We start from the raw sequence: 24,736 nt of genomic DNA, 5'->3' as shown, positions 1-24,736 counted from the left end.
AGAACCACTGCTTTAGAACATTGATTTTGAAACTTGTGAATCCATTAGAATCGTTAGAAGACAGAATCGCGATTCATATATGAATAGATTTTTACGTGCACCTCTAGTTTTCTCTTCCTCTTCTCTAAAGCAGCGCAGCATGGCCTCGCCCCCTTTGCTGCCTTTTCCCGAGGGCGGGGTTTATCTGGGTTTGTGATGACACAAACTCGGGAAGTAACTTCTTGTAGTCCCTACCAGTCGTTTTTGTAGGCATTAAACTGCCAGAATTTTAAAAGACGATATCTCCGTTTGCATTGAACTTTTAGCTTCGTAACACCACTTAATAATCAGCTTAAACCACAAACACATTGCATTACACCAAATACACAACAATGTTCTTTTTAGCAACGTCATATGACCCCTTTAATTTTAGTAGAGAGTAGAGTCTTAACTCAATCAGTCTGAATATTTAAATTTTACACTATAAAAATTAGATTAACATTTTTTACAGATTTTACTGTTTTTGTTCATAAAAATAAATGTTCATCTACATTCCAATTCAAAATAGGGTAAACGTACCTATTAAGCTCACATGCCCATTAAGCACGCTTCCATATTTGAGCTCAAGATTATAAAAAGACAAAACAATGTATTATCATACTTGATGTCTTACCCAATTGATGTGTTTGTTACTACATACTAGTGCTGTGTTCGATACATCGATACGACGATGTATCGTCACAGAGAGACGATACGATACGAGTATCGATACAGCTGTCCCAGTATTGATATTGTGGCACGTGTGCAGCATTGGACCGCGCTTAATTTGAATACAAGAACAACGTTTAAAACGGAGTAAAAAAGTGCAAGGTTTCTAAAAAATAATGAATAGAGCATAATATATAGGCTACAACAAGGTTTAATCTGGCCACAGGGAAACACAACCGTGGTTGCCTGATATAAAGAGACGTAATCCCCAAAACAGAGTTTCCCACTTGTGCAATAGAAGGAAATATCTGCTAAACGTTCAACTTATCTTTGTCAACCTGGCAACCATGTGTACGCGCGCTCTCTCCACTGTGGATAAACGCGCTTGCTTTCAGAAAACACTGGTTAGCTTGCAGTTTAGCGATCTCCACTTCAATATTCTATTCTCAGAAAAGTGTAATTCATCAAGTGTTCATTTATATGAGAGAGAGAGAGAGAGAGAGAGAGATAGAGAGAGAGAGAGAGAGAGAGAGAGAGACTGTGTATGTATGAATTACCACCGTTTTGCCGCGTTTCTTTATTAACAGTGAGGCTGTGGTTTTAATTTAATTTTAAAAAGTTTGTTCTTGAATGTCAGTGCGCCCGCAACGTGATCTGTGTGAGTGACTGAGCGTGTGTGTGCGTTAGATACAGTGAAGACAGCGCATTAGTTTAGAACTCTTCTAATTTGTTTTTTTTAACGTAGAGAGTGTGTTGATTTGTGCAATAATAACCTATCAGCAACGTAAATATGATTTTTTTATATATTAGAATGAGTACATTACAATATAAATTTTTTAGAATGAGTACATTATTATTTATGGGCTTAATAACAAGATGCAAACAATTAGAATACTGTACCTGGTGGGGAGTGCCCAATGTAAACATGAAACATATGCCATTACCTATATTGTACTGTGGTACAGTTATGGAGGCCCTTCATAATGCAGATGTCAACTGCCTGCTCTGCCAATAGTTAGAAATGGCACTAGCCTAAAAACAGAGCTGATTTTGACAGGTTTAAAAAGGTGTTTTTACACTACATTGAGAAATTTTAACTAAAGTATGTTATAGACTTTTAATTAAGACCCTAAAGAATCATATCAACTTGTGCAAAATGAGCATCCGATGACCCCTTTAAAGGGTGCACTACTATGAAAATCACACAGCTTCAGTGTGACATCAATAAGTATAATTTCATAGATATTGTTAATAATAGTTGTTCATAATAAAATATGTATGAACTTAATACATGACCTAGATTATTTATTTTGCAAAATCTTGTCATTTTAATAATTATTACATGAAAGTTATTAAAAATAATTGCTGCTCCAATTAAGCTCTGTGTGCTCTCTTTAAGCTCTTCCACAATGAAAGTCTATGTAAATACTTCATAAACAGACTTTACATTTAAACTGATGGTTGTCACTTTAAGTTACGTTAATCGATTTTCTACTCTGTAAAAAATGACTGTGAATTTAAAGGTAAAATACTGTAAAAATGCTACAGTAAAAACATGTTAAATGGTTAACGGTAAATTCACCTACTATATATGGTGAAAAACTGTATTGGACATTACATGTATTGGACATAAATTTTATGGTAGTATACCATTTTTGGAAGTGAAAAAAATCTTATAATTTACAGTGAATAACCGTAAATTGACATTCCCAGAATTCCCTGCATTACATTTCAAATTTGATATTTTTTTGTTGAAATAACTATGTTTCTTCTTAGTTTTTTCTTATCAGTTTTGTATATTAGGGTTGTGTGTTACACCTAGTGTTGTTAAATAAATGTTTATGGCATTATTTTAGTTTCATGTTTTTTCCATGATGGTGTTTGTGTGAATGACACTGTGCACCTATATATGTTATTACTTAAAAGCTGCTTGTGATGGGCTTTGGTTCATCATGTGACTTTCTCATCACCACCTGCATTTGGTGGTTATCAGTGCATTACAAAGGTATTTTGCTTTGAAGTGAATGCGCCACTCCCAATCAGCCTAAAAACAGAGCTGATTTTGACAGGTTTAAAAAGGTGTTTTTACACTACATTGAGAAATTTTAACTAAAGTATGTTATAGACTTTTAATTAAGACCCTAAAGAATCATATCAACTTGTGCAAAATGAGCATCCGATGACCCCTTTAAAGGGTGCACTACTATGAAAATCACACAGCTTCAGTGTGACATCAATAAGTATAATTTCATAGATATTGTTAATAATAGTTGTTCATAATAAAATATGTATGAACTTAATACATGACCTAGATTATTTATTTTGCAAAATCTTGTCATTTTAATAATTATTACATGAAAGTTATTAAAAATAATTGCTGCTCCAATTAAGCTCTGTGTGCTCTCTTTAAGCTCTTCCACAATGAAAGTCTATGTAAATACTTCATAAACAGACTTTACATTTAAACTGATGGTTGTCACTTTAAGTTACGTTAATCGATTTTCTACTCTGTAAAAAATGACTGTGAATTTAAAGGTAAAATACTGTAAAAATGCTACAGTAAAAACATGTTAAATGGTTAACGGTAAATTCACCTACTATATATGGTGAAAAACTGTATTGGACATTACATGTATTGGACATAAATTTTATGGTAGTATACCATTTTTGGAAGTGAAAAAAATCTTATAATTTACAGTGAATAACCGTAAATTGACATTCCCAGAATTCCCTGCATTACATTTCAAATTTGATATTTTTTTGTTGAAATAACTATGTTTCTTCTTAGTTTTTTCTTATCAGTTTTGTATATTAGGGTTGTGTGTTACACCTAGTGTTGTTAAATAAATGTTTATGGCATTATTTTAGTTTCATGTTTTTTCCATGATGGTGTTTGTGTGAATGACACTGTGCACCTATATATGTTATTACTTAAAAGCTGCTTGTGATGGGCTTTGGTTCATCATGTGACTTTCTCATCACCACCTGCATTTGGTGGTTATCAGTGCATTACAAAGGTAGAAAACAGATTTCAGTCCCTTCAATATGTTGGTATATTAACATTATATCAGTTAATGAAATTACGGTATTTAACTGTAAATTTAAGTTAAAACCGTAAAACCTAAAACATTGCTACCGTATTTTTTTACGGTAAAATTCCGGCAACCACAGCTGCCGTTTTTTTTACCGTAAATTTTACGGATTTTTTTTTTTTACAGGTGTATGCTATTAGTCGACTCAAATCTGCACACTGGCTCTGACCTTTCGCAACGTGTAAACTTCTCCAGACTGTAAATCGGTGGAAAATCGTGTAGTGTATTCCAGCCTTAAGAGACTATATAAGTTGACATCCACTTAATAAGAGTCTTCATAATGAGGCTAGTTTCTGTGTTCATCCCCGTGAATGAAAATTTTTATAGGTTTGTTTTATTAGATTTTTGAATAAGTGTTACTTAGCTGAACGTGGACTAGTCTAGATGTTGCAATGTGCTTAAATGACACTTCAATATGAATATATAACTGATCAAATTGAATGCCTTGTTGCTTGATTTTAGTGTTCTGTTTTTTTGTGATTGTACCTTAAAAAAAATATTTTTTTCAATTATTCTTTAAAAAGGTTGTTTAAAATAAACAAGAATTTTTAATAAAACATGATGCGAGCTTAATGGGAACAGGGGTGTACTTAAAGGGTACAGAAACGTACCCATTAAGCACAGCCAGACATTTTGCATTTAATGATGTATATCTTAATTGAAATGCTTTTGACATTTGAAATAAAATTGAATATTTTTGTGTGAGAGATTATTATTTTTTAATTTTAGCCTAACTTTTTATACTGAAACCAATATCTTGTGCACTAAAAATGTCTCAACGTAGATTTTGGTGAGCTTAATAGGTACGTTTACCCTACTGCTACTGTCAAGTCAAGCTACTGTCAAATGCGCATTGTAATATTCAGTGCTACCAAATCAGTAGCTGGTGACACCAGTGCCACTGCTGTTAAATGTTCAGGACCTTCTGTGGAAAAGCATCTCTACAGAATGAGGCTGTACTGCACTGCAATGGTGTTTTTCTGATCGCGCACAGTATTTTGCTCAGTTTTGGTCTCATCAGACTCCCCCACATGATTTCTGCAGCTGAGATGTTATATGACATCTGAACAGTGGCTTTCTCTTTGCCATTCTCTAATACAGTTGTGACTACCAGGGCTCAACGCTAAGGTTATTTTTGTACTGGCCCGGTTGGGTTTTTTTGTACTTGTTCTGCCAACATTTTTACTGGCTCTGCTACAAAAAAAAAAAAAGAGTTGCTGTTAGAGCACATCGTTAACAGTGATCTTGTTCTGCCTGCTACAGTATTATCTCCTCTTTGTGTCCGTCTTCAGCATCTCTGGCCTCTGTTAACGCCCGTTTACAGACTAAGTATAATAATAACGTAATATTTCCACACAAATGGCCACTGGGAAAATGATTGCAGTGCAGTTTGTGTGCAAGCACGGAACAGAAGATAGTCTGAAATAAAACAAAAAATGTCCGGTACATCAGTAACATACTCCAGTGTACAAATTCAATATAGATTAATCATTATTAAAGCTACAAAGTTACTTGCCAGGGTGGGTATTTTGACAATACTTTTGTATGTATTTGTCCATTCAGGCGGCTCATGCGGCTGTCTGGGAGCACGCTGTTCAAACAGAACACAGCGCGCGAGTACTGAATGTAGTTGTCTTTCATGTCCAAATGGTTTTTAATCGCTTGAATTTTTTAATTAACAAGTCTTAAAAACACATGCAAATGATAAGTCGTGACAACGCTGCAGTGGCCCAATCGGGCAAGTGACAAATCCGTCTACTGTCCCGAACGTCTTTCACGCTGGCCCCGGGCCATCGGGCAGTCCTTATTGTCGAGCCCTGCATGTCTTAAAGGTGTAATAGGTAATTGTCTTCAGAAACATTTTTTGTTATGCTGGTTGAAAGTCTCTTCACATCCCGATAGCAATCATTAAGTTAAGTGGTCTAAATGTATTCATCTGTATTTATATATTCTGTGGAAGGCGTAGGACCAAGAAATGTTCGTCCAATCAAAACGCTCAGTCCGAGCATTTTAATAAGCTTTCCTACCTGCCTGTCAACGTATGTTTAGCATACCTCTGCGCACCCGGGCAGACAGGACACATCATCAGCGCATTCACGCTGTGCAGACAGAGCCAGGATGGCAGGCAAACATCAACAACCCGATCTTCCTCCCTGGTATTGTAGTACTTTTAATGTTTTCTCACCGGTGAATGACGCCTGATGTAGCCCAGCGATTAATCCAGTCCTCGCTTAGAAGTGAACTACGTGCATGAACTGTGTTCCGATCGATATGATCCCTACACAGTGTTCATTGCTCCTCACTGAGCGGGGGAAATACGTTGAAGTTTACTTCACTTCAGAACATGGGCTGGAATTGGGAACCGCTGATGTAGCCTATTGTAGTAATGCTGTCTCTGGTACTCTAGTCTGTGAGTGAGCGTATATGCGTTCAGGGGGCGTGGCTTTGGACGGCGATTGCAGGGGAGGGTGAGACATTCGCTTTCGGAGCTATCAGGCTAAAGTTAGCATTTTCCAAGATCTCCTATTGCGCCTTTAATGCTGAGTTTTCAGAAGCTGGACCATCCATATACATGAGTATGTATACTACAATCAACTGAAACCCTGTGACTACACACAGACAGTCTCCATTTAATTAATCATGTGACATCAAAACCAACACCACCTGACTCCAACTGTGATTAGGGCTGGGTATCGATTCAGATGTCCCGATTCGATTCGATTCGATTCCGATTCGCAAGCTCTCGATTTGATTCGATTCGAGGTTTGATTTTTTTTACATTCAGTGAATATAGTTTTAATACAAATGCTATTGATATATTTCTAAAAAAACTGAACAGTAAACATCAGTTTACAAATGGTGAATTTATAAAAAGAAATTAAGAGCCACAGGCCCGTATTTTAAACCTATTCTTTTTTTGTATAGGGTCCTTTTTTTAAAAATAATAAGGGTCATATAAAATGTTCTTAATTTTTCTGGTAATCAGATGAAGGCATAAATCATTAATTTAATTTATCCTAATCAAGTGAAAACCCCTTTTATTTTTTGGCAAACTAAGTGCTGCACAACAGAGGTTAACTGTTAAAATTAAAAAGAAAACAAATGTGATTATTCCTTTAAAAATAAAGATTTATTAATATTTATTAGTAGCAGTAGTAGCAGTAGTAGCATTGTTGTTACACTGAGTCTTAAGACTGCTAAATAGTAGATAGTTTCTTCACGTTTAACTAAACTTTTATTTTGATGGGTTGCCGTGAGGAACTTGCAGCTGCTGTGTATGTGATATGACGGTAGTTTTGACAAATTAAACGGTAAAATGCTAATGAAGTGACCCTCAGAGCAGCTGGGGATGATATTCATGTATTCATATCATCATAGTGAGACGACAGAGGCTGAAAACACCGCTAGCTCATCCGCGCTTTAGTAAGTGTGTAGTAAACAAAACAGTGCGTCGCACCATTTGCCATTCATTCATTCATTCATTGCGGAAATCATGGCGCCTTTACGAGTGATGTCGAATGCTTCCACAGATTTGTAGTATTACTATAGAATTTCAACTGAGCATTGCAAATCACGCATGCTTTGTTCTTGGTTCTTGTCAACAGTATCTTCGCCATAAGCACTGAATGAATGACAGGCTTTTTGTTGTAACATTGCACAAGGTAAATAAGAGGGTGACATCTAGTGGAGAAGACTAATGATATGATTCACTTTAATCAGATCTTGTTTTAAATGTTTGCTGAAATAACTACCGGGAAAGATCGATTCGTGGCTTTTGAGAATATATATCGAATCGACGTCATTTAAAAAAACTATTAATTGAAAAATAAATTTTTTTACCCAGCCCTACCTGTGATGATTTAAAAACATATTAAATGTGGTGAATACTTATGAAATTAATTACACTGGATTACTTTGTCTAAATCTGCTTTATGCTTGACATTAAAGAGTCTTTTCTTTTCATCAGAAAGATCACTGTGCCCAATTAAGTTCACTGTGATTCAATGCTGTAAGACAAGAAAACATGAAAAAGTCCAAGCAGGATGAATACTTTCTATAGGCACTATGTTGTGCCAGGCATTTAGTACCCAGTGAGGTCAAAGCCTGCAACTAGAGAAGGCGTTTGGTTGCACCCCTTTTTGGCAGCAACTATGGTGGGAAATATTTGGGAGAAGTGGCTAAGCTGAGTGTGAAATTGTGCTTTCACAGAGATTTAAGAGCCAAGGGGAGGGGAACTGGAGTGCTGGAGATATGAGAGGGAATAATAGAAGACAAGAGCAGGAGTCAAGTGTGCTCAAGATGGCAAGAGTCAATAATGCAGAACAGAATGAGAGAGAGAGGGGCTGGGGAACCAAGGGCCACTGGTTTGTGAATGGTATTTTTCTGTAGAGTGCTCCTGAGTTGGCTATATGGTTCTTTAAAAATTGTAGATGTCAGATCTTATTAAATTCAAATTCTTCAAACATGCTTAATATGTCTTAATATGTAAGGTCAAGCCAGCCCCTTAAAGACACCTTTTGATATAAACAAGCATGTAAGCTACTCTTAGATAAGGCAATAAGCTCTAAACATGTTGTTATCATTTTCAACAAACACTGAGCAATAAAAGTCTTAGAGGGCTCTGTTAGGCTCTTCTGTACATCAATGACAGCCATTCTTGTAATACTTTAGTTTGAAGGGATAGATCACCCAAAAATTTACAGTTCGACATAATTATCTTATCCTTTTGTTGTTTCAAACTTGTATGGCTTTCTTTCTTCTGCAACATAAAAGAAGGTGTTCTGAATAAAGTTTCAATAGTTTTGACCATCCAATGAAAGTCAGCAGGCTCTACATCCTGATTGGAACCAATAATGACCTTCATTGCGTGAAGAGAAAACATTTTTCAAAATATCTTCTTGTATGTTACACAGAAGAAAGTCATTTTTAGATTAACTGTCCCTTTAAGGTGGTTTATTTTACATTTGACTAACTTTAGATGTAATTTTTTCACTATCTGAATGCTTACTTGAAAAACTATGGTTGGTTACTTAAGTGATATACTTGCCTTTGTGCCATCATTTTAATTTAATTAGTTTGTTATACTAATGTAACATTATTAATTAATATGCGTGTTCATTAGCATACACATTTTGCTGTGGGATTGAAATTGGTATCAAGAGTTAATGAACTGATATTGCTGACTTCTGAAATAATGGTATTGTGACTAGGCATGGGCCGGTATGAGATTTTGACGGTATGATAACCTTAAGCAAAAATATCACGGTTTCACAGTATTGTTGTTACAGCTCTAAAATGTGTTAATTTGAAATGTCTGGGTAAAAAAAAAAAACTGAACAATATATTTTGAGCAACATACAGAATATTTGGAACAGTAGTATGTTTATTTTTTCTTTGATTTGTTTCTGAAATGTGGGCTGTCCTGCAGTTTTTGATGTGGATGGTTGATTTGCTGCTAGAGCTTCTGCTGCCCTAAAAAGAAGAAAAATAAAGACTGACATCTTTTTTCAAACAGTTATTTAATTTTAGTTATATAATACAGCGTGTCCTTGGTTATCGCAGTAAACAAAGCAGAGCTGCGCTGAAACACTGCTTTAATATGAATTATACGAGATGAAAAGAAAATACCATCTAAACGTTTCTGAAGACTGTCAGTTCCCCTCCGAAACACATTCATATAAACCCCCAAAACAATATTTAGGATTTTCTTCCAATAGTTCGTGCATCATGAACAGTGAGTGATCTGCCTGCTACAGTATTTTTCTCTGTGCATCCGTCTTCAGTGTCTCTGGCCTCTGTTAACGGGCGTTTACAGACTTCATATTTTCACATAAATGACATTTGAAAATGACATTTGAACGCAGTTTGTGCAAGTCCAGAACAGAGATCGGTTGCAATAAAACAATAAACAGCCGGTTGCCGATCACGTAAGTTCCAGAGGAAGCTCCTTCGGCCGTCATACACACACGTGACTGACCGCTCGCTCACACCAACAGGAGGGGGAGGGGCATGTTACTCTCTACACTGCACTCAAACTGAAGGGATTCCTACACTTTCAGTCTTTGAGGAGACATGAAAAACAGCGCATACCACAGGAACAGTATAACGGAAAATATTTTTGGTTTTGAAACCGTGACATTTTCAAATCGTACCAAAATTTTCATACCTTGAAACCGGTAATTGGCCCATGCCTAATTGTGACAACCTTTATTTTCTGAGTGTGGTCACATAGTCTCATGGGCAAACATGACGAAGACAAAGCGAGAGAATGTAGATGAGTGAGAGACACAAGTGAAGGGTGAGGCTTGTACAGAGAGTGTGAGGCTCAGCCCTGACTGGTCTGACAAGCTCCCCAAATGCTTCATCAAACTGCCGGAGGGGAACTTAAATTCTCAAAGGATTTTGGGACAGACTTTTGTAAATGCACACTTTTTAACTCCTCTTCACTTCCAGTCCTACTGAAGGTTTTTAAACCTCATGCACATCTAAATCCAGGACCTGCCAACTGTAAACCAGAGTCAACCTGATTCACCGCATCACTGATCTGTGATCAGGCTCTACTCTGAACCACCTAATAAGTGATGATCAGACAAACAGGAGGGAACCGTTCCTATGTCAGAACCAGAGCATGTGAGCGAAGCGGAGCGGTGTGGTGTGACGCTCCGCTACGTTTTCCGCTCTATGGATGTGCGCTCCGCTCAGTCGCTCTAACCGCACAAGCAAGCGCTCCGTTAATATTCCACTCACGCTCACCGTAAACCAATTCCCGCTCAGATCCCGCTCCGACATAAAATTTCTCTAGTAGGCCTAATTGTTTACTGTTTGTAACGAATGTTTGTAATTCTTGGATTATTGTCTAAAATTAAGCATGCTGATAAATAGCAATTATCATGTTTCAGAGCGAAATTCTTACATTCTTCTTAATTTTATTAATTGTAATGTATTAATTAAAATGTATTAAATATATGAATCTAACCTTAGCAAACCTACCTAAAATGCAAAAACTGAAAAGGTGTATTTGATTTTCGCTAACTTTATTTCCGTGAAAATAGCTGCAGTTGTTGTGCAATAGAACATTCAAAACAGGCTCATTAAAACACAAACGCACACACACACACACGAGATGAGAAGTGGGAGGGTGATAAGTGAAATAATTAAGAGAAGCAATTCACACTCATTTATTAAAATGAACATATCTTCCTCTCCCCTTCTGTTAAATTCAACTACTCACTAACCATATAGATCTTTCAAAAATGAAAAATTGAATGTTCCAGGAATAATCTGATGGACAGATAGACAGTAATAATGTGCTAAATAGCAACCCTCTACGGACACCTTGGCAATTGAACCGCCATTGGCTAGTAATTTTTTTAGTTTACTCGCCAGACTGATATATAAATACACAGACGTGGTCAGAATTGTTGGTACCCTTGGTAAATATGATCAAAAAATGCTGTGAAAATAAATCTGCATTGTTAATCCGATTGATCTTTTATTTTAAAAATTTAAAAAAAATAAGAATTTTAAATTGGGGGGAATCTCATTATGAAATAAATGTTTTTCTCTAATAAATCTTCACTCTGGGCGACTAAATGATGTCTAATACTAAGAATTCAGCTTTTAAGAACTACCGCTTTCTCCGGTAGTGGGCGGAACTAATACGCAAACGGCAATCTCATTGGCTGGTGCTCACCTATTATCGTCCTTGTTTTGATTTCAGCAAATCAGTTTGAGTGAACCCACACAACCTGATTAATATTCATGAATCCAGTAGCTCATTAATCATTGGGGCGTTTTATATTGTTCTTATGCTCAAACAGCAACATTACAGACTAACTAAAGTTGAAAAAAAAAAAATAGCATAATAGGACCCCTTTAAAAAAAATACAAAATATGAAGCATCATTTATTGTAATATTAAAGATGATGGATAGATAGATAGACCACATAGGCCTAAATGTTTTGAGGTCTAACACAGAACAGACACCCCAGGGAACCGTAACACAATACACACTCAGTTCTGCCAGGATTCTCACCGCACAATTTTCAACTTTCTTCATCTTGAACTCACATATTTTTTCCTGTCTGTAGTCTGTGTTTCTCATTCTGTCTCTCTTTCAGATAATCTCCAACAGTAACAGCAGTGTTTTTCTTCTTGTAATCAGGAGCGCTTGTCCTCCTAATTAAAAAAAATCAATATAATAAATAATAAAAATAAAATAAAAAATCAATAATAAAAAATTCTGATCTGATAGCCTTCCTAATATGAGGTGAAGTGATTTACAGGGACATTTTCTTTTTGCAATGGCATCATTTTCATCTGCAAAATTCAAAAATGTGTGTTTATAAGCTTTTTAAAATTTATATTATTTAAAACAATATAATAAGAAGTAGAATAAGACAAATAAGTTACCAATCATATGAAATTAGTATTAATGAAATTCATTTGTACTACAGAGGGTGCACAGAAGAACACAAAAGTGGCTTGTAGGTACATTTTCAGACATTCAATGAGGCTCAGAGGTGGCATGAGTGCAATTAAATTCATAAATTCATGTGGAGATTAATGTTTTAAATATAAAATTTTGAACAGAAATATTAAATGATTTAAATAACTACAATTACACCTAAAAATGAAACTGAAACCGCCAGCAGGTGGTGGCAAATCACTGATTTTATCACTGAATCATTCATTCAATTGATTCGTTTGAAAGGCTGATTCATTCAGGAAAGAAGCAAGTGACTGTCTTTATGAATGGGTAATCGTGAATCACTGACTCACTAGATTAGTTCAAAAACGCACTTTCATTCATGAATGAAACACCGCTGTGTTTGCTTTTAGAGATGCGCAGCGGCTGAGCTGTTACTTTATTTGGAACTATTTTCGTTGATGAAATAGATCAAAATCAGTCACATTAAATCAATATCACATTTGCAAACTTTAATAATTAAAATCTGTCACTCTCCTTATCGCGATCTGTGGGCGCACAGAAAATGACAGTTCTTAAAACTTAAAAGCACGTGCAAATGATAAGTTCCGTCATCTGTCATTATGTTATAAGCGCGGAACCTGCGTGAATGAGTAGAATTATTATTAATAGCCGCAATCCCGTGCCAAAATTTAAAGGGGTCATATGATGCGATTTCAAGTTTTCCTTTTTCTTTGGAGTGTTACAAGCTCTTGGTGCATAAAGAAGATCTGTAAAGTTGCAAAGACTAAAGTCTCAAATTATACGTCTGTACAGTAGAAAGAGCATTAAGCATATGGAGAGTTTCCACAAGGATAGCAAACCAGACGTGTGTGTGTGTGTGTGTGTGTGTGTGTTTGTTTACTCGCATTCTATTTCAGATGGGGCTCCAACAGTAACGTGACAAGATGTGAAAGCGTGACTCTCTCTCAGCCGGTTATAAATCAGTTGCAAAACATCTACACACAACCAACGTATGTACACATGCAAAACTGTGCACCAGTATTAGATGTGTATGTGTGTGTGTGTGTGTTTGTGTGTGTGTTTACTGGCACTGAACACTTGGGTGTACATTCTGAAGCCAACTCAAACCTGCCTTCAATAAAAAGCAGTCCCATTACTTTTTTTTATCCCCACTGAATGCAGGAATGGGTTCAGGGACTTTCTAAATTACATTCATTGACTTATAAAAACTGTTTTCAACACAAAATCTGTCTTGAATTAGATCTTAGGCTTTGCTAAGCTGAAGGAAATTAGTCTCGTCCGCTCACATGCTCTGGTCAGAACACTGCATGTCGGCTTAAAAGTCTCTGTATGGGCATGTGCTCTACACAAGCCAAAATCAGTCTGTTTATCTTGAGTTTCCTCACAAGCAAACAACAGCCAAAACTTTCACACAAACTCCGTTTAGAGTAACCCCGCTGTGATTAACCAAGTGCTAAACATTTTGTCTTTATTTTTCCACATTCATGAGGCCAGAGCTCTGTCCCTGAGGTGTGATGGAATAGAGCGAGGGGCAAATGTGAGGACAACGTGAGAAAAAGAGGAGAAGTACCCAATGAAAGAGAAGTGGGAGGGTGATAAGTGAAATAATTAAGAGAAGCAATTCACACTCATTTATTAAAATGAACATATCTTCCTCTCCCCTTCTGTTAAATTCAACTACTCACTAACCATATAGATCTTTCAAAAATGAAAAATTGAATGTTCCAGGAATAATCTGATGGACAGATAGACAGTAATAATGTGCTAAATAGCAACCCTCTACGGACACCTTGGCAATTGAACCGCCATTGGCTAGTAATTTTTTTAGTTTACTCGCCAGACTGATATATAAATACAGAGACGTGGTCAGAATTGTTGGTACCCTTGGTAAATATGATCAAAAAATGCTGTGAAAATAAATCTGCATTGTTAATCCTATTGATCTTTTATTTTAAAAATTTAAAAAAAATAAGAATTTTAAATTGGGGGGAATCTCATTATGAAATAAATGTTTTTCTCTAATAAATCTTCACTCTGGGCGACTACTAGTAATTTTTTTAGTTTACTCGCCAGACTGATATATAAATACACAGACGTGGTCAGAATTGTTGGTACCCTTGGTAAATATGATCAAAAAATGCTGTGAAAATAAATCTGCATTGTTAATCCGATTGATCTTTTATTTTAAAAATTTAAAAAAAATAAGAATTTTAAATTGGGGGGAATCTCTGTTGAATACATAAAACAGCTGCGATATAAAGAGCCGCCCACAAAAACACATGAAATACAAGGTTCATGCAACTCCGTATCAGTCAGACCTAAGTGCTGGTCACATTTGATCTGCCTTTGACCATCAGAAATTACCAAAAAAATATATATATATATATATATATATATATATATATATATATATATATATATATATATATATATATATATATATATGTGTGTGAATTGTTGGTACCCTTGGTAAATATGATCAAAAAATGCTGTGAAAATAAATCTGCATTGTTAATCCTATTGATCTTTTATTTTAAAAATTTAAAAAAAATAAGAATTTTAAATTGGGGGGAATCTCATTATGAAATAAATGTTTTTCTCTAATAAATCTTCACTCTGGGCGACTAAATGATGTCTAATACTAAGAATTCAGCTTTTAAGAACTACCGCTTTCTCCGGTAGTGGGCGGAACTAATACGCAAACGGCAATCTCATTGGCTGGTGCTCTCCATATATATATATATATTTCAAGATCAGTTTATCGTCCACTAAATGAAAACTGTACACTCAAAAAGTAATAGCACACTTCTTCTAAAACAAGCCACGTATTCTGAGGTATCATTCATTCATGTCCGTAAGTTATGTGCCAAAGTTTAATATTTACTTTTAGATATTCATTCAAAACCCTAATCCTAACTATGAGCAATAGAAGTAAGTCCTGCAAACAGCCCTAATAAGGTCAAGGCGTTTTTCAAACACAATATGTTTCTCCTCCTTTCTGACACGGATCAGGTGGCATGCATCTGTCGGAGCTCTTGCACAGAGCAGCTGGTTCACAGCTGTAAGTCTTGCTCATTTGAAAGTGCTGCCTCATCCCCGCGACCAAACCCAGAGCCCAAGGGACATCTCTGCTCGTGTGTTCTCTCCCCCGCTCTCTGTTAGTGCTAATAGCTGCTGAGAGAAAATGGGAAGTAATTATGAGAGTCTGACAGGGCTGGGTTTAGCGGAAAGTACTCAAGAGGGCAAGCGAGCGAGAGAGTCAGAAGAGATTTGTCGGCATTGGCCCGCATCCATGCTGGACAGCAGAAGGAAGTTGTTCACGCTGAGTGAGGAAGTAACCCCATTTCCTGGCATTTCTGTATATACACCAAGCACTCTCTATTCTGTTAAACGTTGACATGGCAACAACTCTTCCTGAAGCCATCTGTAATGAGACGGGGGGGGCATAATTGCATACAGATTTGATAACATAAGAACGAAGGGACGTTTTCAGTGGCGCTCATTAAATCTGTACATCACGTGGGGCTAAAAAGCACTCTGATTGTTTAATGATAGGCTTCATCTAGTTTGGGAGGAAACCTGATAATTCTCAAAGCAACAGCATTCCAATGAAAGTGTCCAGAGAGCTGTCTGTATGCTAGCAATCAGAAAGAACACTTTCACATCAACACAAGCACAAAAAACAATGAATATCACAAGTAGGGATTAGGCGATTGCCTGATAATACAGATTTTGTTTTATTTACTGAATCAGTTGATATAACATACACTATCGATTAAAAGGTTGTGCACAATAAGGTTTTTTTTTTTAAAAGACATGAATGCTTTTATTCAGCAAGGACATATAAAACTGGTCAAAAGTGACATTTATAATGTTACAAAACACTCCTATTTCAAATAAAAGCTGTTCTGTTATTTAAAATTTTAATAATACTTCATAATACTACTCTATATTGTGTCTATTACTGTGTCTGTGTGGCTAGAGCCAGTCTTGGTGTATTGCAGTGTGGCAGGAATGAAAAACATCTTAATTCCCACATAATTTGTTAAAGGGTTAGTTCACCCAAAAATTCTGTCATTAATTACTCTCCTCTGCATCACCCTAGCGCCATTTTGGAGAGTATCCACTGAACGCAAACAGCGTATGTTGTTCTGTGTCAGCCACACCACATGGATACGTTTTCTACGTTGTTTGTGCTTTGATTTGAACAAAAACAACATATCCGTGTGGTGTGGCTGACACAGAACAACATATGCTGTTTGCGTTCAGTGGATACTCTCCAAAATGGCGCTAGGGTGACGAATTGTTGAATAAAGTCATTTTGGTTTTTTTCTTTTGCGCACAAAAAGTATTCTTGTAGCTTCGTCATATTACGGTTGAACCCCTGATGTCACATGGATTCTTTTTCCGATCTCCTTGCTATGTTTCTGGACGTTGATCGTGGTAGTACCCATGCTGTCTATGGGAGGGTCAGAGAGCAGTCAGATTCCATCAGAAATATCTTAAATTGTGTTCCGAAGATGAACGGAGGTCTTATGGGTTTGGAATGACATGATGGTGAGTAATTAATGACAGAGTATTCATTTTTGGGTAAACCATCCCTTTAACCTGCTCAGTGGTTTTAATCCACAGATTTAACAAGCTTGAACGTCTCACTCCTTTTTGGCCTCCCGCAACATTCTCCTACAACCTTAGGAAAAAAAGGCACGACACTCTGTTGTGGAGATTTAGTTACCAGGAACTCAATGCGTTGTAGAACACAGAGAAGTAAAATGCTTCTCGGATCATTCCCTGGTTACCTTTAAGAAAAGTGCACACTACTCAATTGTCACCTTTTGCTTTTAAGCAACAGCCAATAAAACAGCGAGAGAGTGAATGAGCGATGCTCTTACGTTTTGTCATGTGCTCTTGGTGGTTCATTGGTACTACATAAAATTTAAACCAATGTTCACTCATTCAACCTTAACTGGAGAATAATTTTAAAAAATGTCATCATAACACAACAAAGCTCCTATCAGCGACCCGGTCAAGACCTCCACCGCACCAGCTGGTTGGATGTGGGCATCCCTGAGATACGCACGACCGTGGGCCATTTCATAACCATCTCGTTGTGTTCTGAGAAGTGGGAGTATGATGAAGATAAATCACATTTCACACTAGAGAGCAGCAGCGGGTCAGAACCGTGGCTGGGGACCATGCATGCCACTCACAGGCGGGAACAATAGGACAACTTCTTATTGCACACGCTGTAACGGCATATGTGAGCAAAAACATGCGACTTGAAACAACCTACACGACTGGGGCAACATGCCAGGCGAGAAAAGAAAGAAAAGCGAAATCTATCCCACCCCAAGGAATGACACTCAGTACAGAGAAACAAGGAGAAACATCATCTGTGGGACACAATGGGCGAGCTACAGCATTGTGAATGAGTGCATCCACAGGGAAATGTGTGTGTATGAGAGAGTGAGAGAGGAAGAAAATGAGAAAGGAGAGAGAGAGAGAGAGAGAGAGAGAGAGAGAGAGAGAGGGGGGAATGTGAAACACCAACAGCAGAATTCCTCCCTCTTCTTGCCGAGCCTGCAGTCATTATATTGTCTTGTTTTCTTTTGTGAGGCTCCTCTGTTCTGAAGGGATTGTGTCTGACTTGCACGTGGAATAGAAGTCATATGTGACCTTAATACTCCAAACAAGTCTCTAATACCACAACTGGCACCCTTTGTCTCTGAAACCCGCTGAGACGAGCTGCTAAGCATAAATAAACAGCCTCTGATGGCAAACTCTACGGTACTGCTGAACTGAGAAATACAACAAATACGCAAACCATCATTCAGCTTCATCTTCCTGGAAACAGAAAATTCACGCTCCACACACACCTACCTCAAAATAAGAGTTAAAAGATTTCCTCCCTCTTAAAGAAAAACAAAACTGGTTAATTCGACTACACTAAGAAAACCCAAAGAAAAGTCCATATTTTCCCTCATACGTGTCCATTTTGAATTCTTCTCTCACAATGTGCTGCTGCAGATTTCATCCGCTCAGACTCTCACTTCTGGGCAGAGGTGTGAAACACGAGTGTTCCCCTCAGGGAAAAAATATTTTTAAATGTTTATGCAAAACATATAAATAACATATCTTATACATTTATTTATTCGTACGTTTTAAATGAAGTGAAGCTGACACGCCATTCGAGGCCGTGCAGAACCGAAACGTGAGCGCTGATGCTTCACACCGCCGTACAGAAGCGTACTGACGGCAGATGACTCTTCAAAAATGTGTTCTGAAATATATAAGCCCATAAAGTACTTACCACATGATACTTTAAGGCAGCAAATGACGATAAGGATGACTTTGCCCGAAGAGACACCGGGTAATTGGCCCATATTTTGAGTAAAATCCACATAGAGTCGCCAGCGCGAGGCTGAGCTCCGTCAGGTTAAAGCGTAACGAATCTTAAAATGATCTTCAAGAGTAGGTAAACTAATTATATTTGATAGAGAAACTGTCTTTTGTCTGTCAGAATGTCCCGTTTGGCCACATAAATCCGTATACTGCCTTCATTTGAAAGTTTTTTTCTTCTCGTTGTTTGGCTGTGATCAAACTTTCTGAACTTCTCTCTTCTTTCACTCCCTGAAGTCGCAGACGAAGATGTTCTTCCGCCAGCCCTCCGGGAGGATCTATAGTCTGTGATGCGTCTCTAAATAACGTGCTTCTCAAAAGTTTACTTCCTAGAAGTTATTCAAAATATTCAAAGAGTTAAACTATGAATTGATTTAGCTTTGAGCTGGGTTTAAATCAAGGCTCGATTTTGTGCCAATTTTTTTTTCTTGCCGTGGCGGAGGAATTTTCACTTATTCTGCAAAGGCGAGTATGACTCAAATTTAACCCGTTCTTTTACTTTTTCCTCTCCACCCGTTGACGTTACTTGGTAAATGACCCACCCCTATCTCTGGGGTTTTGATTTAGGGTGATATATCCGTTTATTCCTTGTCTTTCGCGTGTGTAGTAATAGAAAACATATTAATAACAAAAAAGTGTTGTTGTGTTATGATTTACCATAACCCAACAACACCATTTTGGTAATAATCTGTTTTCGATATGTTGATGTCTGTAATTTGAGTGTTTTAGTATTTGTCCCAATACATGTGATGACTGCTTGTATGTTTAATTTAGATATTAGCACAAATTAACAGCAGATTTGTTCACAAGTTCAAATTTAGGCCTATGTGTGTGTTCCTTTATCATTATCCTTTATCATACTTCTTTATTATTTATCATAGGCTACTTATCTAAAAGAAGTATTAAAGTATATGAGAAAAAATGAAAGGATTTAACTTTATGACAGAATCTGTGCGTATACATGCCACATTTCCACAGACAAGCAGTTAATAAAAAGAGCGACCACATGCTTGATGTGTGCCAAATTCTGCACAACTTCTTGTCCAGGCCCTTGTCATCTCTAGGCTGGACTACTGCAATGCTCTTCTGGCTGGACTCCCATCAAGCACAATCAAACCTCTACAAATGATTTAGAATTTTTTTTAAATAAAAATGTATCTCTCTTTATTTATTCCTTCTCTTTCTAGCTTGTACTTATTTGAACAATGTCTAAGAACTTGGTATTACAACCACTTCTTGTGTCTGTTTGCCTCTTTAAGAAGAATCGCTTTATGTATCCCCCAATTGTAAGTCGCTTTGGATAAAAGCGTCTGCTAAATGACTAAATGTAAATGTAAATGTAAATTAAACCAGTCAATTCATGTTCAAGCACTGCTACCGTAGCAAATGGCCATACATTCTCAAAAAGCGACAGACCCTAAACAGTGTCACGATATAAAATATTGATGCTTGTCAACAAGACTATAATTTAAGTCCTAGTCCTAAATCTATCCCTTTTTTGTTAATATCCTCCAGTGCTTTCTAATGAAAGACTTTGCATTGAATAGAGCAAATTAACCGACTGCAGTAAAGGCATTGCTGTGCCATAATGCCTTTCTCAGGGTGCCGTAGACTTTCTGTTCTTTCCCTATATTTTTCCACACTTGCAGGTCTCAGCTCATTCCTCAAGGATGACCTTTTCAGATGCACATCATGTGATTTGATTATCGCAATCTGGGGTTTTTTATAGCCTTGGCTGCGATCATACCACAATTAATTTCCCATAAATTTAAGAGATCTTTGGTGAAAATATTGCATAATTTCAACATTGTTTGTTTTATCAAAGTCACATTTATTTTTTGGCTTCACACTGAACACTAAACTTAACCTATTAATTTTTCACTAGGAGTTTCTTCTGGAAACTCCCTTAAAGTCCCTACAAAAACAACAGCTTCAACCTTTGGGTCCGCCATCTGTGCCTCTGAGCTCAGATTATGCTCATTTCGCAAAAAAATAAAACATCTGTACAATATGTCAGCTGAAGCCATCTGTAAAACTTAGTTTCATTTATTGTTATTTTAAACTTCTAGAAAATGAAAATGTCTGAGCTAGATCTAAAGTATCTTTTCTGTAGTAAAGGGAAGAGAGTAAATTTGTCACATCTTGCACGTCAACTCAAATCATCCAAAAATATCAAACATTTTAAATGAAATAAAAATAGCCCATATCATATTTTGTAACTGAGTACCACAACCAACATATCTGGTGGTACATCAATGGCACAGTACCTACTGTACTAATGAAAACAACTTCTACAGCCTTTCAAAGTTGAAACAAACATTATTTTAGATTGACAGACACTTTATGCCCGGCCTGCAAATGTAAATATCAAAATGAGTGAATGTACCCATGATAAGGCAAAGGTCAGAAACTGCTGGGACCATTTTTAATGGCCTGCCATCCAGAGGGTGATTTATCGCAGTAGGTATGCGTCAAAGCGGCCAGATAAAATGCTGATATATTGCGGCTAGGTGGCATCAAAAGACTGATTGCCTCACTATTGGTTACCTACACCCCCACTTTTTCGGCCCACCCTCCATTTGCGTGGGAAACTACACTTAGTACACACCAAAAACTCGGTCTTGAGTTTGAGAAAAATCGGACAGACGGACGGACGGACGGAGAGATAGATAGATAGATAGATAGATAGATGGATTGGCGGAAGAAGGCAGAAGCATCACCTATCTCTCGCTCTATTAATATGAAATGAGAGAGGGGGCACAGGAAGTGAGGGGTATATTTAGTGGTACATTATCTCACTCTCGCTGTAATCTTCTGCAACATATGAGCTGGATGGCACTACAAAAACTATAGCAGTGGTTGTAAGATGAGACAGTGTCGATCATATATAGGCTTAAGATCTGCTCTAGCAATTCCAAATACATAATATATAAAACGATTAAGATATTTTAAGTGTGCAACTCATCTCAATTTATGAATCTCAATGATATGTTTACTTCCAAGTGTCATTACAGAAAGAGAGCCAGTTAGTTGATGGAAGGTGAGGTCTGGGAAAATATAGCATGGTTTAGTTTGACATGTTTTCTAATTTTTGCAAATAGTTTCCCATACATTTAATAATTTATGCATCATCTTACCCAAGCATCATTGCATTAAGTCATCACATCTTTTTTTACACACAAAACTGTCAAGAAAAAACAAAACAAAAAAAATACTTAACTTGTCAAAATCTAATATAAATGCTAGCGTGTGACTTGCAATGATGGCATAGTTTTATCCATAAAACAGTCCCTTCTTTTCTCCAGAATGTGAAGTGAATTGAAAGCATGATGTGGTGATGTGATGAGTCATGTGACATGCAGAGGGCATCATTTGCATCAGCATTATGAATATGGCACACATGAAGCTGGAAAATTTTGCTCTTTTGAATGTAAGGTGTGTTCGGTTCTGAACACAATGGAGTGTCTGTACAGCTAGACCACATCATGCTAACAGTTAAAAGACTCAAAATCAGGAGGAGAACAGGAAAAATTTCTGGATTAATGACCTCAGAAAAGCTGACATTAACAGAAAGAACAACACAATGCAACAAATACGTGACAAATAAATTAAAGAAATGTATTTGAATTTGAAAGGCATTCTCAATTCAGTTTGGTGGTGTAAAACCCATTTCACTGTAATACACACTATGTAATTCACTATAAAAAGTGTGTGTGGGGGGGGGGGATGCTGTTTTAATTATAGGGTCCGAAAGTGCCTGTGAGATTTCACACTGTTTTCAAACTTAAACAGTCATGGTCTTAGCATGGACAAAAGTCAACTTCTCAAGCATCAGGTTCACTTTGCGCAAGTGTTGGGATCAACGCAGCACCATACCACTTCTCAATGTTCCACAGTGGTCAGGGCTCTGGGTCGGCTTGCGGCCCCCTCTGACACATCCTGGTATGAAAACCACTCTTGTCCTCAGAGGGGCCAAGACAGTAGAGAGGGTACTGGAAGAAGGGGTAAGGAGAGAGCTGGCAGTTAAAGCCGTGAGGTTCTTAAGGGGGAAGAATTTTATGCGTGTCCTGTAGGCGGACCTTGGGTCTTGGCCGGGGCAGGTGGATGGAATTTGCTGTTGCAAATGTGATGTCTACTCAGCCATCACATACACGGTGAGAGGGCTATTTATACAACACTGTGGGAAAAGGAGAACGCTCATGTTTATGAGCATTGACCTACAGACATGGAGAATGAAGGCTATATCATTTCAGCCTGAGGCTACCATTAGTGACATCGGGGTCAAGGTCTGCATGTGGACACGTACATGTTTACATACTCCTTGCAGAATCTGTTTTATATATATATATATATATATATATATATATTTAAAAGAAAATAGTTTTTCAAAGAGAACATTGTTTTGAAGCTAGCTGACATTTTTAATAATAGGCCACAAGATAAAATAAATAAAAAATATAATAAAATATGAAACAAAAAAGTATAGTAAAATAAAATAAAATATATACATATATAATATGTAAACATTTGGACAGGATAATTTGTGTAAAAATATAAAATAAAATAAAAACAAATACAGTAATAAAATCAAATAATAGATTAAAATAAAAATTAAATACTAATAATAAAAAATACTGTGTGATGCTCGAGAAGGCAACACCATGTAAAGAACCAATATGCAAACTTTTGAACAGGACAGTTTGTGTAAATGTGTAAATAAAGCTATTATTTTGTCTTGTAGAATGGCTTTATCAGGAGAACTTTCTTTTTTTTTTTTAAAGTTAAACATCTTACAGATTCTGCAAATAGTATACTATTACTTATTATAATAGTATACTATACTATACACATATGTAAACCAGAAAAAAAGAACAAATGTAACAACTGTAAGTGATTACGGTATGATGCATATAACAGTGGGGTCTTCAAAAGGACACTTGTAATGATCCATTAAAAGTGTGTATGTGGTTACAGTCATATATGGCCAATCGTTTTAGAGATCATACTGAATAAACCACCCTTTGATCTTCTGAGGCTGGTCCCACCAGCTTAAAATTGCACTGAGGTCAAATGTAATTCTCTGTGGTCGGTAGCCTCTCACCCAGTCCGGAGGGAATAAGTGAGAGTGAGAGAGATGAAGAGGTCAATTAAATAAAAGATATAAAGGCAGTATACATACATGCTCATATACACATATGTAAGTGCATGACATTGGGGAAAGTGAGTGAGCCAAGTGTTTTTCCTGCCAAGGGTTAATTGTGTCATAAATCCGTCCTGAGGCCAGGCATGACTGGTATTCACACCTCCGACTGCAACACAGACTCCTACAGCAGCGTAGCTAATCTAGATAGGACACTATTAATACTGCCATCTGCAGTCACCAGCTTGACATATAGTAAGTGCTCCTGCAGGTAAACCCAGCTAGCGGTTTGAACAAAACAGACCATATTTGAAGCCGTATTGGAGTGGCAATCATTAGGAAAATTCCAGGTTCAATATAATTTATCAATATAAGTTATCCCCAGCATCTGTGATATAGTTTCCTGTACCTGTTGCAGTTACAATAAGGAACCGTCAAAGGGCATAAACAGTGTAATACAAAAATACGTAACACAATTTTGAAAGAACGTCTCTTGAGGATCCAAACAGAATTGCAAACAGAAAAGTTTCCTGAACTGTCAGCCGGAGGGGTTTGGGTACTTTTTAACCAATTCCCAGCCAAATACTAGCTTGGTCAGCTTGGAAGTTCAGGTTAAACCAGCTAAGATGAGTTCAAGTTTTTTTTTTTTTGCAGGATAGTTTCAGAAAAAATATATAGTTTAGCAATATATAAATAAAATGTAAAAAATACAATAAATAATAAATTAGACTAAAAAATACAGATTAAATTTGAACATCATATATTAACAGGAGAGTTAATAATTAATCTTGTTTATGCCAACATATTTTGCACTAGCCAATATCACAATCTCTGTAATGTTTGAATGACATGGTTTGAACTTTAGAGAGAGATTTCTCGTCAAATACATCAAAATACAAGCTTCACAGCTTTCAAACCTTCAAAGAAATATTTGTACAAAATTAGGAATTAATTTTTTTTCTGGGG

The 24,736-nt window shown here is 36.8% G+C and overlaps 1 protein-coding gene across 1 annotated transcript in view; it reads right to left on the bottom strand.

Moving 5' to 3' along the window:
• LOC107548805 (neurogenic locus notch homolog protein 2-like) overlaps positions 1-18,850 on the bottom strand; it is a 65,664-nt gene extending 46,814 nt beyond the window's left edge. The window contains exon 1 of the mRNA XM_016229629.1: positions 18,542-18,850. Coding sequence (XP_016085115.1) covers positions 18,542-18,614 — 73 coding nt within the window. The 5' untranslated portion in view covers positions 18,615-18,850. The remainder of the gene's footprint in view (positions 1-18,541) is intronic.
• Positions 18,851-24,736: the final 5,886 nt, after the last annotated feature.

This window comes from Sinocyclocheilus grahami, unplaced genomic scaffold, assembly GCF_001515645.1.
Source record: "Sinocyclocheilus grahami isolate Dianchi unplaced genomic scaffold, SAMN03320097.WGS_v1.1 scaffold16.1, whole genome shotgun sequence".
In the NCBI taxonomy this organism is placed as follows: domain Eukaryota; kingdom Metazoa; phylum Chordata; class Actinopteri; order Cypriniformes; family Cyprinidae; genus Sinocyclocheilus; species Sinocyclocheilus grahami.
Note: the sequence above shows the minus strand (reverse complement) of the source record. Positions and strands in the feature narration are given on the sequence as shown.